A 17,364-nucleotide genomic window follows, 5' to 3' on the forward strand; every position below is an offset into this window, starting at 1 on the left:
GCGTCTGATTTATGCCTTTGTATAGACCTGGTATTATGAATTTGTTGATCTGTTTTGTTCTTCACTGTAAAATTGCTGAGTAGAAATTTAATGAATGTTAATATTCATAATCTGTTTCTTCAGTGACATAATTGAATTGTTGGCATAAATCAAGAGGGTCTTTGAGTAACTTTTAAGTTACTTCTAACTAGGGCAGGTATTGTCTCAATTGGAAAGAGTGGATCTTTCATTTGGACTTAAGGGCTGGCTGTCCACTGAACCAAGAAAATGTCCTTGAATCCTTGACCCGTGAGGAGCTTGGTTCTAGGATGTTCCTGTGGCCTCAGAGCTAACAAACCAATCTTGGTGACTCAAACTTCATATTATTTTTTAAATCGTTGAAGATGATTGCATCCAAGTTTGAGCCTCAAATCAGATCTTAAAAAGCAGTCAATTCAGGGTATTCCTGTTTCTACATACTGGGTCAAACGATATTTTTTGGTCCTACCGCACTGCTCATGTAAGACATAACAACACACCCTTCTACTAATTTAATTTGGAATAGTGTTCAAGTCTTGTTAACAAAATGCCTGATAGAAACTGTTTGATATAGGCCTTAGGTTGCACCTTCAGACTGTAGGGTATTCAGCAATGATGGGGTGTTGTATTAGGGTTTTCTACAGGAACAGAACTGATAGGATGAGTGTGTATGTATATGGGATTTATTAGAGTGGTTTGCAGGCTGTGTTCCAGCTAGTTCAACAGTGGCTGTCTACCAATGGACAGTCCAAGAATCCAGTAGTTGTTCAGTCCACAAGGGTGGATCCCTGAGCCGGTCTCAATATACGCCAGAATACTGAAGAAATGGCCTCTGATGCCAGTGAAGGAATGGAATTGCTAGCAGGGTGAGAGCAAGTTCTCCCACATCCTTTCTACAGGCTGTCAGCAGAAGGTATGGCCCAGATTAAAGTGGATCTTCCCACCTCAAATGATTTAATTAAGAAAACAATTCTTCCATTATGATCTTCAATTCCAGGACAGCCAGGAGTACACAGAGAAACCCTGTCTCAAAAAGATAAAAAAAAAAAAAAAAAAAAAAAAAAAAAAGTGGTGAGGAGGCAAGAAAAAGAAATGAAAAAAAAAAAAATCCTCATAGGTGTCCCCAGCGATACCAGTTAATACCAGATGTAGTCAACTTGACTAACCAAGAATAGCTATCAAAGTTGTCATCTAAAGACATTGGTCCTAGTCACTGTTCTACTGCTGTGAAGAGAAACCGTGACCAAGACAACTCTTATTTTTAAAAAAGTATTTAATTGGGTGCTTGCTTACAGTTTCAGAGGGTCAGACTTATCATGGTGGGTTCATGGTAGCACATAAGGTGCCATATATGGTGCTGGAGCAGTATGTAGGAGTTTTAACATCCTGATCTCCAAAAAGTGAAAGACAAGCAGGGCCAGGCAGCTTTTGAAACCTCAGAACCCACCCAACAGTGATATACTTCCTCCAACAAGGACACAACTAATCCCTTCCAAGCAGTTCATCCGCTGAGAACTAAGCATGCTAACATGAGCTTGTTGGTATTCTCATTCAAGCCATCGTAGTATCTGCGGAGTGAACACAGCGAAGTCAGGATGGCTGTTTCAGTCGTTTTGCTCAAAGCAGCTAGAGAGAACCACACGGCTTAATCTGCTAGTAGCCTGTTCCACAGTGTCTTTATTGTTCATAGAGCAATGCCTACAGTTGAAAACTTCAATACACAAAGTGATTTTTAACAGTTTTTAATAGTGCATTACCACCACTTATCAAGAAGTGGGTCTCCCTCATCGGTCTCAGTAACACTGCTGACTGCAACATTGGGTAGAGAGGGCTTGATGGTGGTCTTATGGTCAGAGTCAGCAGCGATCTCACACAAGAGATTCCAGGCATGTAAACTACTCTGTCCTGTCACATTGTTCCTGAAAGTCAACTAATTTTCATGTGTATTCTCAATGCTGTGACAAATTACATGACCCAAAACAACTTAGGAAAGATTTTGGTTTATGGTTTAAGGATATGGTACCTCATAGTAAGGAAAAGCGTGACCGCAGAAACATGAGGCTGCTGGTCATATTCATCCACGAGAAGCAGAGATGAATGTCGACACTCACCTGGCTTCTCCCCAACCCCTTCGTTGTCATTAGCCTAGAACCTCGGCCCACAGAATGGTATAGTACGCCCACATTAAGGATGGGTTTATCCTTCCCTTGGATAAACACTGGAAGCCCCTTCACAAGCTCGTCCAAAGGTGAGCCATTAGGTGACAATGAAAATTAACCCTCACACACAGTGTACATACAAGAATGCCTATGCCTACACGAAATGGATTTGGGTCAAAAGGAGACAAGTATTGACTACTAACGTATGCAAAAAAAAAAAAAAAAAAAAAAAAAAAAAAAAAAAAAAAAAAGAAAGAAAGAAAGAAAAAAGATGGTTAAGGAAGGCTGGGGCGAGTGGACCAAGATCTCCCTCACCTAAAAACAGGCAAGGCCCCTGGGACCTCTCATGGACAGAAAAGCAGACTAGGAAAGCTGAAGGCAGTTTTGGATGGCTTGAAGGGACGAGGTCGTTGCCGGAAGTTAATGGGACCCAGAAGTAAACGCCAAGGCTGTTCAAGTAAACTGGGGTGTAGGATGTTGAAGGATTATGAAGGCCTCTGAAGAGGACAAGAAATAGGGAAGCGAAGAAGGCAGAGGGTAACGTTTGAGCAAGGGTGCTACGGTACTGGGCTCTAAACTGAGCATTCGCAGAAGCATCCACAACCCCGCGGCCGCATCGGAGACCCGGACGCCGTGCTGGGACGCTGGGCGGGACTTCCGGCGCGTCGGGACTGCATCCGGGTCGGGAGGCGTGCTCGGCGGCGCGCGGGACTTTCCAGAGGACGGCGGGGCTGCGAGGGTGAGGAGGCGCGCGCAACCTACAGGCGGAGGGCTTGGGGATGGCGGCCGCGCCCCTGCCGGAGGCAGCATGCCCTCCGAGCGGGTCGGGGAAACGCCTGCGCTTGCCTGGAGAATCGCGCTTCTCCGGCCGGGCCTCCCTGCGTCCTTGTGGTGACCGGCCCTCTGCGGTGTGCGCACGCGCAGAACTGTTCTCCCCGGGGTCCGGGCTCAGTTTCCCTCGGCGGGTGGTTACGGTGCGGGCGTCCTAGCTACGGTCCTGCCCTGGATAATGTGGACGCCAGCCTCTCCAGCCTCTGGAACTCGAGTTAGGGCAGAATGCAGAAGCCATCCTCGAGAGGTGGAAGCTATTGCAGTTGAGTTTGGGAAAAAAAAAAAAGAGGCCCTTGGTTTTAAGTCTTCTCAGCTCAGAGCTAAATGTATGCGTTTAGTTGATTTAAGTGTCACTTTAGCGGGTCCGCAGAGGAAAAGGCGATGGCCCTTCCACGTACAGAGCTCTAGTTTAGTGGGAGAGGCAAGCAGGTGGGGCACTGAGGACCCTCAGACGCAGAGAGAAAGTTGAAGTTAACCAGAGGAAATGATAACCTGAGACTGAGCCCTAAAGGAGGTGGCCAGAGGGGAGAAGGATGGAGGAGGATAGGGGCAGTTTCACACAGCACCCTTGAGGGAAGCAGAAATCTTCAAAGACTGAGCAAGCTGCCAAGCTTCATAGACTGAGCAGACTGGTATGAGTGAGAAGTTAAACCGGTTAAAGAGGTGGAAGACACCGCGTTTTATACCACTGTTCATTGTTTGTACTTCAGTTTGAGGGTATGGGAAAGACATTAGGAGAATGGCTGGATGAATAATACTATTTATTGATGCACAACACAGTGGTTTCCCAAAATGTCGGGAACTGTACAGAGAAGAGACGCATTTTAAATTCGGAACATCCAGATGACATAAAAAACTCGAATCTTCCATGAGAATGATTTTTTTTTTGAGATCTGATGATTTATCAGATTTACACAAGTTTCTAAAATTATATGCCACAAATACCTTTGCTTTGATATGTTTTCTCAAATCCCCAACCCTTGGATTGTGTTTATCTTGGTGATTTTTCTATAGCCCTAATCGCATCGTTATGTACTCTCTCTCCTCCTCAACCTCAGATTCAGAAACCCTTCTTCCCAAGTGTGAAACAGTTGTTCATGGGGGTTTGATACTCTCAGCAGTGAAGGAACAGGCTACGCGGCTAAAAATCTCCGAGTTCATGTGGGCAGGTTCTAACCCAGGCATGTTCACCCCCCTTTGTTGTTCTTCTCAACTGGGGCTCCTGAGTTCCAGGAAATGTCTGGGACTGGATCGAGACAATGAGAAAGGAGGCCTGTGCTGTCCTTACAGAGGGTAGGAGGTGATTTTAAAACTAAGATTGCTTTAAAGATAAGAAAAGTTAGACAGAAAACCAAAGGTGGTTGGACTGGCTGGATTTAGCATCTAGACTACTAGGACTGCCATCCACCCACCGTTTACAAAGAAAAGAGCAGCTTTGGGGTAAAGTCTGAACTGTCCCTAGTGATGTAGATGTGGGGCAACTGGACTTCGGAGTATTTGGATCAGTTCTGCTTTGTCCTAAAAGTAAATGTGCCATTCTTCTTTGCACTGAACAGTTTCTAGTAGCCATTTATGGTTTTTCTTTGAATATTTTTTTTCTTTGTTTGGTTGGTTTGTGCCCCTCCCCCATCCTGCCTCAGAGATTCCCCTGTGTATAACTCTTCCAGGAGAAATTAGTGTGTAATTTGTTCAAACTAGGGGTAATGGTCAATGTTGGTTCCAGATTAGAACAATATTGTGGACTACCTTTGAAGCCCTTATTATTTCTTTCCAGGTTAATACTCATTTATTGTTGGGGTCCAAGAATTGCTTCACAAGCCACAAGAACACTGATCTCAGTCAGACAGGGCTCGTTTATCGAGCACCAGGACTGCTCAACCAGGGCCATGGTCCAGGTTCTGGAACTGAGTTAAGATTCTACAGGGTTTTTAAGCCACAACATCTGTGCCAAGTTAATTACACCAATCAGCATTTAGGAATGGGGACTTCCTTAGGAACATGTCTTTGTTGAATACTTTATCTTGCTCCCATTGGTTGGAGTATTCAACTGTGGCATGAGACTTGCCTTGTCTAATATTCATCTCTTAACTTGTAACCAGGATGTCAGTTACCCACATATATGTCTCTTTCTGCCAAGTGGGATATCAGTTCCCAGAGAGGTCTTGGGAACTTAAACTTTACTAAACCACTACTCAAAATGGATGTCTTATTCTAAGTAGTTTCTTATATACCATAAAAGCTTATACATAGGTGCAGAAGGTGCTGTTCGGTGGGTGGTTTGAATCCAAGATTATTGTGGGTAACTTTACAAAGTAGTTCTACTGACTCCTATCATGATTGGTTTCTAAGGGCATAGAACATAACAGTATGTAATCAATCTTGGCATTAGAAAGTTTCCTTATGCCGGGCAGTGGTGGCGCACGCCTTTAATCCCAGCACTTGGGAGGCAGAGGCAGGTGGATTTCTGAGTTTGAGGCCAGCCTGGTCTACAGAGTGAGTTCCAGGACAGCCAGGGCTATACAGAGAAAGCGCATCTCAAAAAACCAAAAAAAAAAAAAAAAAAAAAAAAAAAAGTTTCCTTATAATGGCAGGTTAGAGAGGTGACAGTTACCTAGGCCTTAAGTCCATCTAAGCCTTAATATTTTATCTAGGTTCTAATTTAGTCCTTCACGTCTGCATACATACATTGGATGTATCTACACATCCAAACAACTGCAGCTCAGAACTACTCCAAAAAAAGCCAGATGCAGTGGTAGGCGCCAGTAATTCCATCACTCAGGAGACAGATTCACAAGTACAAGGCCAGCTTGGGCTGTGTTCTAGACGTACCAGAAAGGAAGGAAAAAGGGAGAGAAGGAATGAGGATAAGAAATATTCTAAAGGAGAAATAAAATTTTGTTTATGCTAAACAATATGAAGTTCTTGTCATTATTCCCTGAAGGATTCAGTATAACAACTGTGCACAGGATTTACATTGGTTTAGGTACTGTATTGAAAGATGATTCCAGTTATCTACTAGGAGGGAATGGCTGTATACAAGACTGTACTGCTTTAGGATGTTTGCACAGTGGCATCTCTAAGGGCTCTTGGGACCAAGTCCATTGATACCAGGTGTTTCTTCTGTCAAGTATTGGTTTGTGGTTCCGCTAACAGGAATTATAAAGAGGATAGGGAACCTGGCAGATATGAATGACCAAGGCTTCATAGGGCTATCTGAAGAAATGAGTATTTTAAAGTTTGACTGGAACATCTAAGTTCTGTTTTCCTTCCCTCTCACATGTGTGAAGCTCCAAAAAAGCAAGGTTGGCCTCAAGTAAAATAGATAACTGAGGATGCTATTGAACTCTGGAGCTAGCATTATAGGCCTGGACCACCGCACCCTGCATTTTTCTCAACAAATTCTTGTATGGAGTTTTATGCTGAGTGTATAAAATGACCGTGATTGCAACTTGAAAGTATTCTATAAGGATAGGATGACTGTACACCTTCAGACCCAGCAAGACCCCGCAGAAGTACATATAGGTATCCAGAAGGAAATATGCAAACTTGTGGATAGGTGTGCTTTGTAGTAAAATAAAATAGTAAAACTAAATTACTTATGCTTAGGATAACATAGCTATAGTGCATTTATGTAGTAAAATACAGTAGTAAAAATAAATGTCCAGATCTACCTGTAGTAATGTGTATACATCTATCATGATAGGGAAATTGCTAAGTGTACACACTGATAGCCATTTTCCTCAGTGAGGCAGATATAGGTCAGAGTAGACCAGATTAAAAGTAGATAACGGCAAATTTATTAGGAGGCAGCTCTCAGGTGGGTTCACTGATCTCACAGGTGGAGGTCAGTAAAGTCGCACTTCCAGGTTAAAGCAAGGGGGTTTTACCTTAGGGGAGGAGTGATGATGTGCCAACTAGGACCTGGGATGGTGTGCACACATGGTCAAGAACTGAGCCCCTCGGCAGGCACTCTTGGGTGGGTTACCAGAAACAGATGAGTGATGACTTGTTAGCCCTGAGTTTTCTTAAGCAGACCGGAGTTTTCTCTGCCAGTGGGGTTGGGGGATGGAGGGTTTTCTAACTTGTGCAGGCGATGGGCCAGGGTTCCAGCCTAACATCCTGACCTCTTTGGGTATAGGGGTGCCGATTCAGATCTTGCTATTCCTTCTGAAGAGGGACAGCAATGGAGCATTTGGTTGACTGTTACTTGGGAAGTTTTACTCCTGGAGGAAGAGGACAGGGCAAAGTACTGGGAGAAGACCCTATGAATGGAGCTAGCCATGTGAAGACTTAAGACTTAGAAAACAGGGAATGGAGAGGTGACCTGGTTGTATTGGTGGAGTTCTTCAGTTTGTGGAATGACTTGATCTGGGTCTCTACCATGCCAGACACCTTGATGTAGTAGTAACATTTTCTCCCAGAAACATATAGATGCACCCTTATAAATCATGAGGAGGTTAAAAGCCTTCTAGTTTTGTAAGGCCTTTTGAAGCTTATAAGAATTGTTTACAATCATTTTTTGTAATCTGTACTGAAACCCATACTATAGAAAAGGCAATAGATTCATATCCTTTGTAAAGGCTTGGGAAACAATTAAATTCTGATTAATATTGAAGCTCTGAACTTAATGTAGCATTTTTTATTTCTCCCATATACCTTAAATCACTTTCCTATCACTATCCAAGTTTTTTTTTCTTCACATCCTTCATGACTTCATTTATCAACCTCAAAACACCTTCCCAGAACCTCAAACATTTTCTTAGAAGCTTTCATATCCTCAGATCTTACCTAAACTTTATGTCTCTTTTTATCCAGCTATTTACCACTAGACACAGGTGGCTGGCCATTGGGCATAGCCATTGCAAAGCTAGCTCCTTTAGATAAAGGAATAGCAAAAAGTTATATTGATTTTGTTTGTTTGAGTCTAGTAATGAGGTAAACTGTGTGTAGACCTAGTACTGGCAGCTCTAGGAGAACGAAGCTTGAGGCCCGAGAAGGCAGCTGAAGCCTTGGTTTTTGTCCCTAAATTGATCTTCAAGCCTATCAGAGACCCTAGAATGATAAATTTTATCTGAGCAAGGAGCCTGCAAGTTTTAAAAATGACACAGACACTGGGCTACCTGGATAGTCAGTCATCCAAGGTTCCTCTGTGGTCAGTGGGACATCCATTTTGGCCAACAGGCCCAGAAAATCTGACAGGGACTTTTGTGAAGCAGGACTGTGAAGAAGAACTGACCAACTTTGTCTAGGCAAAGCTAGTTAGTCAACTTCCCAGTGTCTTACCTGTCATAGTTTGGACAGTGTGCTGTCAGCAGTCAAGGCAAAGGCAGTTTATAGCCCAGGGTCTGTCTTTGCCACATTTAAAGCAAGCTTCGGGTGGAGGTTCTTCTGTGCCCACTGTCAGGAACCTGTGTGTCTCCTCACTACAAAATGCTTTGGTTTCTCGAGACAGGGTTTCTCTGTGCAGCCCTGGCTGTCCTGGAACTCACTCTGTAGACCAGGCTGGTCTCGAACTCAGAAATCCGCCTGCCCCTGCCTCCCAAGTGCTGGGATTAAAGGCATGCGCCACCACCGCCCGGCACAAAATGCTTTTTTATTAAACATTTTAAATGCCATATTCTGTAGATTTTTGAAGTGTTTGAGAACGATTTGTGTATCTAAAGTTTATCTAAATAGACAAACGTTTGGTTTTTGGCCATTTAGTTTTTGTTTTGACTTTGAAAATATAGAGAGAAAGCTGAATATAGCTTATTTTGTTAATTATGATTATAAGTATAGTTATGAACATATTAATGAATATGATTCTTTATAAGGTAGTCGATAATTTTATGTTTTAATTATGTTTAACAGTTTATAATAAGTGCTTGAATGATATGTTTAAACTTTAGGGTTAGGACCAGAAAGGGTTAATAAGCTTGGAAAATGGCAGATTTTTTTGCTTTTAGGACTTTGGCTGAGGGAACTGTTATTACAAGGTCACGAATTGTATTGTAGCTTATTTGGTTATTAACAGTGTGGCACATCAGGCTGAAGGAGAGGCTTTTTTGGAGCCATGTCAGTGAGGAGGTGGGACTGTTGAAGTGATGCAGTTGGAACAAGTTTAGGGACCCAGGGTGGCAGATGGGATCAGATCGCTGGGTGCAAGTGGGAAACGATTGTTGTGGCCCAGGCATGGGCTTAAGGAAGCTGTGGGTTTTGGAGGGACTAGAGTGACCAGTTGTTAAGGAGTGTTGGCAAGGCTGATGTGCTCAGTACATGAGCATTGAGGCCTCCCCACCAGGCTGGGCAGATCTATGGTCAGTATCCTGGAAGTGAGTGTGACCTTGCCTGATGGGTGAGGAGAAATGGGAGGCTACCAGGAGGAGGGAACTGCTGGACCTTAGGCAAGCTGAAAGGAAGAGGGGAGGGGCATTGAAGAGCCAGGGCCATGTGGAGGACACAGCAGGCTGAAGAATCAGGCTCTGGAGTTTAGAATCAAATTCACAGACAAGTGATCCATACATACCTAAGGAGGATTAGATTAGCAGCCTAGTTTGGAGTGACCATTATAGCTAAAAACAAGTGAGTGTGTCGAAGGAAGAAGTGTGTGTGATGGGGGTAGGGGGGAGGTGGGGCTTGGTCAAGGGAGGGGACTTGGAGGCAAGGAGTCTGCTGGAGTGACCATTGTTGCTAGTAGGACCGGAAGCTTAGAATATTGGCTACAGAGGAGGAACAAGGGTGCAGTTCCCAACACACCTGGACAGAAGGGAGTTCATACCATTTGCCCATAAAGCAGCAGAAATTTTAAGATCATGGAGGATGTTAATACTAAGAATGCTCTCTGGCTGGGCAGTGGTGTTGCACGCCTTTAATTCCAGCACTTGGGAGGCAGAGGCAGGCAGATTTCTGAGTTCGAGGCCAGCCTGGTCTACAGAGTGAGTTCCAGGACAGCCAGGGCTACACAGAGAAACCCTGTCTCGAAAAAAAACAAAGAGAGAGAGAGAGAGAGAGAGAGAGAGAGAGAGAGAGAGAGAGAGAGAGAGAGAGAGAGAGAGAGAGAGAGGGAGGAAGAAAAGAATGCTCTCTGGTGGCCATTTACTGAAGCCAGGCCATAGAACAAAGGTGTTTTGGAAAAATTTTGTAGCAGGGGTGACTGAAGATCGGGTTTAGACTCAGTGTTGGCCATTTCCCAGCCTTGTGGGAGACCTATGACAAAATGTCCCATGTCATAGCCTGAGGTGGTGGTTGGGGAAACCTTGGAAAGGACATCTGAATCCAAAGGCTCCCTGGAACAAAAACCCCATCCATGGCCTCTGCATCAGCTCCTGTCTCTAGGATCCTACCCTGTTTGAGTTCCTGTCCTGACTTCCTTCACTGGTAAACAGTGCTGTGGAAATGCAAAGCTGAATAAACCCTTTGCTCCCCGAGTTTCTGTAGTAACCTAAGACAGCTAGAAAAGATAAGAAACAAATGGGAAAATGAGTAATCCCCAAGTTTAAAAAGAACCTATAAATCACCAGGCACGGTGGCAAATGCATATAATGCAGGCATTGGGATACAGAAGCAGGAATATTGTTCTAATACTGGAGGAAAATGGTCTACAGAGTGGTTCCAGGTCAGGTGGGGCTACATAGTGAGAGCAAACCCTAAGTTGCAACTAAATCAAATCTCATTCCTCTTCTTAAGCCTCTATATTTTAAGTCCCCTTTACTAATGATCTATAACCCAAATTTATCCTTGTGTAATAAATAATAGATATGGTAGCACAGGGCTGTAACCCCAGCTCTTAGGAGGCAGGAGGATTATAAATTCAAGGTTAGACTGGGCTGTATAACAAGACCTTGTTAAACAATGTAAACAATGAAGTATTTATTTAACAAGTTTGAGGAGAAAATTTGCAAAGTAAAGTTGCCTACATTAGAAAGTGAGGATACGATTTTTAAAATTTGCAGCATGGAGCTAGAAATGCAGCTTATTGACAGCATGCTTGCCTTGCATGCTTGAAGTCCACACACACACATCACACATGCACACCACACCACACACACGTGCACACATACACATATCCACACACACACACACACCACACATCTTATTTTTACTATAGAACTTGATTTTCTCCTCAACTTATAGGTTATTTATAGGAATTTACAGGCAGCTCCTGTTTAGAATGTAGCAGTGGCAATTAAAATGTTTTAATTGTTCACAACCAAGGATGAAAGGACCTTACTAATGTACTGTTCGTGTCTGTGTATTCATTATTCTTATACTTAAAAATAAAGCATGTATTAGCAGAGTTATTCGAGAAACCTAAAAGTCAGTCGTAGCATCTCATTCTAACATTATCTTTCCAAGTTTTAACTCGATTAAAAAGAAGATATATAAAAACCTAAGCATTATAAAAGTTTCATGCATTAAATGGTGGGTTTTGATTTTTTTAAATAATATTTTTTCCAAAAGAGAAGCAGCTTAACACTAAGCAATATCTTTCTGGATGTGAATGGTATTTTTGATTGCTTACCAGTTTTTAATTGTCCATTGTTTGTTAAACTGTATTTTTAATTTCATTTGCTCTCTCCTAGGGAATGAAGGATGGCAGCGCGCCGTGTGTTAAAAGCTGTTTTGGTAGATCTCAGTGGCACACTTCACATTGAAGATGCAGCTGTGCCAGGCGCACAGGAAGCTCTTAAAAGGCAAGCTATCCTCCAGGTTCAGATGACAAATACGTTTTTAACTGCCGCTTTACCAAGGCGGATCATTAGCTAAATGGATGGCCTTAAGATGGCATCTCACCAGCTCACCATACATGGCGGAACTGCCTTGGGTCTAGCTAGAAGATGTATGCCTTGTAATTTCCTCCCAACGCTGTTCTCCCTGCTTTATTAGGCTTGGCCTTTTGCTCTAGTCTTTTTATTCTCTCCCCCCCTTCCCCCTCCCCACTCTGGTTTTTTAAAGCCGATAATGTAAATTTGGAGATGAAGACTCAAGAAACTAAAATAGTAATTTAATTCTAAAACTACAGAATGAATAGCATTGGGGAAAAAAAAATCACATGAGTCCTGGGATCTAACTGAATACATATATAAGCACACATTCTGCCTCCTGATCACCTAAGATCAAATACTGAATTTGCAACTGTTAAAAGTAATGCTTGGTTGAAAGACTTGGAATTTTTGAAAGATTTCTGTCAAGTACATTTAATCCTTCCAAAGATTAAAGACTATATTTCTGATTCACCAAGTATAATACTAAGCAGGTCTAGAAACAAGCAGAGGATACACGAGAAAAGCATGGTAAAGAGAGCTTAGGGGCTAGACGTGCTCACTGAACACAGTGCTCGCTCTGCAAACCTCAGGACCCAGCACCACTTAAAGGCAGCTGTGGTGCATCCTGGGGCTTCCTGACGGGCCAGCCTAGCCAGATCTGCAAGCCTCAGGCTATTGGGAGACCTCGTCTCAAAAGAGGTAGACAGTGCTAAAGCAATAACATCCGAGGTGGTCCTCTGGCCATATGCATGAACACACGTGCACATATACACATATGTACACAAGGTGAGCCAAGTATGGATATTTGCTTCTGGATGTCATGAAAAAAAAATTTACTATTAAGTGTATTCATCCTGAAAAAAGTTAGAGGTTTTCAAAATCATCGGTTTAAAATTTGGTATTTGTCATTTTCAAACTCCAGAATGTCCACCATGTACTGTTCATAAGAAAATCTGTCAACAGGCCTCAGCACTGCTGGGTATGAGGGCAGCAGCAGTACAGGCTTCATCCTCCCCAGCATGTGCTGCCACTTAGAGCCATGCATCAGATGCCAGTGTGCCTGTGCCCATCGGGTGCAGCTGGCATTCTCATTTAGAGTCATGATGTTAAGTTTGTAATTGAAGGAAGGATGGGCTTTATTTAAAACCAAATACCACCTGGGTGTCAGCTGACCTGTGAGTGTCTGTGACTAGACATCCTAGCGCTTGCTTTCTTGCTTTTTCTAGTATCCCAGGCTGGCCTTGGACTCAAAATGTAGCCAGAGATAGCCTTGCCCTTCTCAACCTCCCACTTGAATGTCTCAGGGGCTGGAATTGCAGATGTGTGCCACCACCCCCAGCTCATGCAGTCTGTGGAGTAGAAGCCAGGGGTTTGTACGCGCTAGGTAGGCACTCTTCCAACCGAGATACATCCCCAGTTCTATTTATTTTTAACAGCTAAATTTAATTTTTATTTCCTCCATAGAAAACACTAGAGAAACTGAGCCAAAAATTCATGCTGACTTTGTACAAAGTATAAAAGAGGGTTTATAAAAATATGTTAATTTAGGCAGAATTATTTAAAGTCTAGTTTTTTGTCTAAGGGATTTCCTTTGTGATTCCTCCATCACTAATACAAGACACCAGAACTCCCCCAAAGCCAGAGCCCGCGCTCTCTCCCAGGTCGCCTTCTGCTAGAAAGAGCGAGCTGACGTTCACTCCAGTTGCCTTCCCTGCCTCCCACAATTCTTTTAGTTGATTTTCTTTGACCTACACTTGAATTATAAACACTGATGGCAACATCAGTGTCCCTGCTAAGATTGTTAACATTAATTCCTAGAAGCAGTTTACTTCAGAATCCATTTTAGAATGGACACTGCCACTTCTCTTAACATGAGTGACCCCAGATAATATTCATCTGTAAGCTGTTGGCCACACTGAGGAACTGCAGGTCTGTGGGATCTGCCGAAGCTTTGCTGAAATAAACACCACTCATTCACAGTAACACACCTTCAACTACAGACCTTGTGTTCAAGAGGAAAACCTATTGTCAGTACCTTCATTACCTTTGATTGTCTGAAGTATCATATTCCTTTATACGTTTATCAAAACCCACACTGGCCGGGCAGTGTGGCGCACACCTTTAATCCAGCATTTGGGAGGCAGAGGTAGGTGGATTTCTGAGTTCCAGGACAGCCAGGGCTATACCGAGAAAACCTGTCTCAAAAAAACAGGAAAAAAAAAAAACATAAAACAAAAAACCCACACTGAACACTGAGGTCTGGGTTGAAAAGAGAACTTACTTTCCCACCTGTCTTTAAATCTCTGTCCACAAGTTCATGGAAACCACACCTCAGCCCCAGGTCTCATTGCTTTGAAGATGATCTTTCTGCTTAGACTGAAAGAACACTCTCTCTGCCGAGCAGTGACACCTCTGATGCTTTGTAACCTGAGCCCGCCACTCTGCCAGGCAGGAGACAGTCTGTTGAACTTTCTGGGACACTGAAGGTTTCCCTGAAGGAGGATCCCTGTGCTGGCATTGCCACTGTGGTTTCTATAGAAACAGACAAGGGAAGTTGAGGGACTAGTTACATAAAAAATTTTGTTTTTTAAAAAAAACTCATTAAAACTGATGTAGTCATTCCACAGTAATGCTCATTTTTAAGATAATAGACGTGTTAATGTAGTAAGGTCTTTTGTGAGATAAACTACAAATGTGTTCTCCTGAAAAGCTGCCATCCAGATGCAATAGAGGAAGTCATGGTCACAGTAGATGATTTAATCATGGAAACTTACTGTATGTTCTGTGCGTACATTCCTAAAACTCTCTTCTGTTTGATTGTCATGGTCACAGTGGATTATTTAATCATATAAATTTACTTTATGTTCTGTGGGTACATTCTTAAAACTCTCTTCTGTTTGATTTGCTTGCTTTAAATTATATCAAGTACTTTTATGCCTTGTAACCTCCTGAGGAAGACATTAAAAGCAACAGGCTATTAATGTGAATTCTAAATTATAGCTAAATTATAATTATCTTTAGATTTTATGTTGAAACAATGTTTAACATATTGAAGTGAGAAAATATTTCTAAAGAAGTCTAGATTCACAAATTGTTTCTCTGAAATAATCCCAGTTTATTATTCAAAACCAGATCATGGAATCAAATCAATCCTGAGTGTGGGTATTACTTACACACTTGCTGTTAGAGCAGACTGGCCTCGAGCTCACTGTATGGCTCAGGCAGCTTCAAACTTTCCATTCTTCTCCAGGCTGCTGGGTCTGACAAGAAAATGAGTTCTGAGCATCTCTCTGAGCTGTCCAAGTGGTTTCTGTTTATATGTATAGCAACCCACTGGTGTGTAGCTACCTCTGCTAACATCTTTTTTTTTCTTTTGTTTGGTTTTTCGAGACAGGGTTTCTCTGTATAGCCCTGGCTGTCCTGAAACTTACTCTGTAGTCCAGGCTGGTCTCAGAGATCCTCCTGCCTCTGCCTCCCAAGTGCTGGGATTAAAGGTGTGTGCCACCACTGCCTGGCTCTGCTAACATCTTAGTTTGGGTTTTTCTGTCCCTTTCTTCCAGTTCATTTCACAAGTCTCTAATAACTGTGGCACCCTCTGTTCTTTTAGTAAGAGCTATAAAACACTGGCAGGATACAGGAAACCTTGCCATGGCCCCATAGCTACCTAGTGGAATGCAGCTGCAGTTACTTGCCGCCATGAGTGTTAGTTTTGTCATGTCACATCAGGGGATGATCCTTAAGATAGCTCACCTCTAGACCCTGTGAGGACAGTGTGGTGTCATGTCCTTACTAAACACCTCAGCCCCCCAAGGGCAGCTAAAGTCCAGAAGCTCCCACAAAGTGGAGCTAGCTTTCGAAGTTTGACATTCCAGCTTTTGGAGGTGAGACACTGCCCACAGGGTGTAGATCATTTGTAAGCATTCTGAGTAGAATAAAAGCAAAACAACCCTTGTCTAGAACAGCACAGTGACGTGTGCTCACGCCCTAACACTTGCCAGCTTACGTACGAGGCTTTGTGGACTAGGAGGTGAAAGCTGCACTTCTGAATCTGACTTTTCCAGGTTGCGTGCCGCTTCTGTGATGGTTCGGTTTGTGACCAATACAACCAAAGAGAGCAAGAAAGACCTACTGGAAAGATTGAAAAAACTGGAGTTTGATATCTCTGAAGATGAAATATTTACTTCCCTGACAGCAGCCCGAAACTTAATAGAGCAGAAGCAAGTCAGACCCATGCTACTGGTTGATGACCGTGCACTGCCTGATTTCACAGGTGAGAGAGATTTGGGAGAAGTTAAAAACAAGTTCTTCACATAGGGCTCCCTGAAATCATGTGAAGAGGCATCTACTCGGATATTCACATAGAGCTCCCTGAAACCATGCAGAACAGGCATCTACTCGGATATTCCTCTTACTGAAATGGTCCGCAAAACAGACAGACAAAATGAAAACAACCTTGCCATAGCAGTACAGTGACTTACCCTCTAGCAATTGGTCAGTCAGCTCTACCAAGTTAGTTGCTGCTGCAGCCTAGGGTAAGAGCTGCTCTGCACCCCTGAATTGGACTGTCCCAAGTCCCCTGCTGTGTTGATAGAATTTGAATCTGAGCTGATGTTTCTCAAACCTTTCTGAGCACCATCTACAGTGCTCACTTTGGGAGCTAAGCTGCATTATCTGTTTGAGTTGTTGGATTTTTAATGGTACTTAGATCATTCCAAATTAGGAGTCTGTCAGTGAATCACGAGCATGTTTTAAAATGGTTCTTTTGAGTATTATAATTCTTAATCCAGGATGTGCTCTCTCAACCTGTTTAAATGAGGTAAATCCTGGACTTCTTAACAATAGATGTCATTCTAGATGATGCAGCTATTCCATAATGATTGTGAAATTGTCACAATAAAGAGTCACTTGTACTCACTGTGGAAAAGTGACTGTAGAGCAATGAATGTTATATGAATGTTGTATGAACGTTGTATGAACGTTGTATGGCTGTTGTATGAATGTTCTATGAATGTTCTATGAATGTTCTATGAATGTTATATGAAGCTCTGGTATACTATTTTATAGATGAGGCTTTGTAAAAGGATACAATATGCAAAAATAGGTGTGAATATTTTTATTACAATGCCATGTGATAGCTTTACAGGTTGGCCAGGACCTCCAAACCTATGCTAGTAGGAAATATACCAGTACATCAGTTAGAATTATTACTTCTAAGAACCAGAAACCAACTTTGACTGCATTTAGCTGAGAAATAAATGTATTACCACCCCTGAACGTTTATAGGCTATGTAGGCCTTCCCCTGACTGTGCCGTTAACCAGCATAGCACAGTGCTCACACTCAGGCGTCTGCTGCCTTCCCCTCTTGTCACTCCCGGGAAAGGGCTGGCTCTGCCTAGAAAGGCCGTGGATGAGGGTTGCTCAGTGCATTATGTTAGTAAGAACACTACTGAAGACCTCGTGATGAGGGCATGTCCGAAGAACAGTAAGAACCAACTGTGAGAGATAATTTGGATATTGAAAAGAATGGTGTGGTTTACAGCATACCACGCAGACAGAGCCCCAGTGATGCTCAGGCCACGCAGACAGAGCCCCAGTGATGCTCAGGCCACAC

At 42.9% G+C, this 17,364-nt stretch overlaps 1 protein-coding gene across 2 annotated transcripts in view; it reads left to right on the plus strand.

Annotated features, from left to right (window-relative positions):
• Positions 1 to 2,841: 2,841 nt before the first annotated feature.
• Positions 2,842 to 17,364, plus strand: part of Hdhd2 (haloacid dehalogenase like hydrolase domain containing 2) — a 34,524-nt gene continuing 20,001 nt past the window's right edge. For both annotated transcript variants that reach the window (XM_031366072.1, XM_031366073.1), the window contains exons 1-3: positions 2,842 to 2,916; positions 11,570 to 11,680; positions 15,814 to 16,022. In XM_031366072.1, coding sequence (XP_031221932.1) covers positions 11,580 to 11,680; positions 15,814 to 16,022 — 310 coding nt within the window. In that variant the 5' untranslated portion in view covers positions 2,842 to 2,916; positions 11,570 to 11,579. The remainder of the gene's footprint in view (positions 2,917 to 11,569; positions 11,681 to 15,813; positions 16,023 to 17,364) is intronic.

The sequence above is a fragment of the Mastomys coucha genome, unplaced genomic scaffold (genome assembly GCF_008632895.1).
Source record: "Mastomys coucha isolate ucsf_1 unplaced genomic scaffold, UCSF_Mcou_1 pScaffold13, whole genome shotgun sequence".
NCBI lineage: Eukaryota > Metazoa > Chordata > Mammalia > Rodentia > Muridae > Mastomys > Mastomys coucha.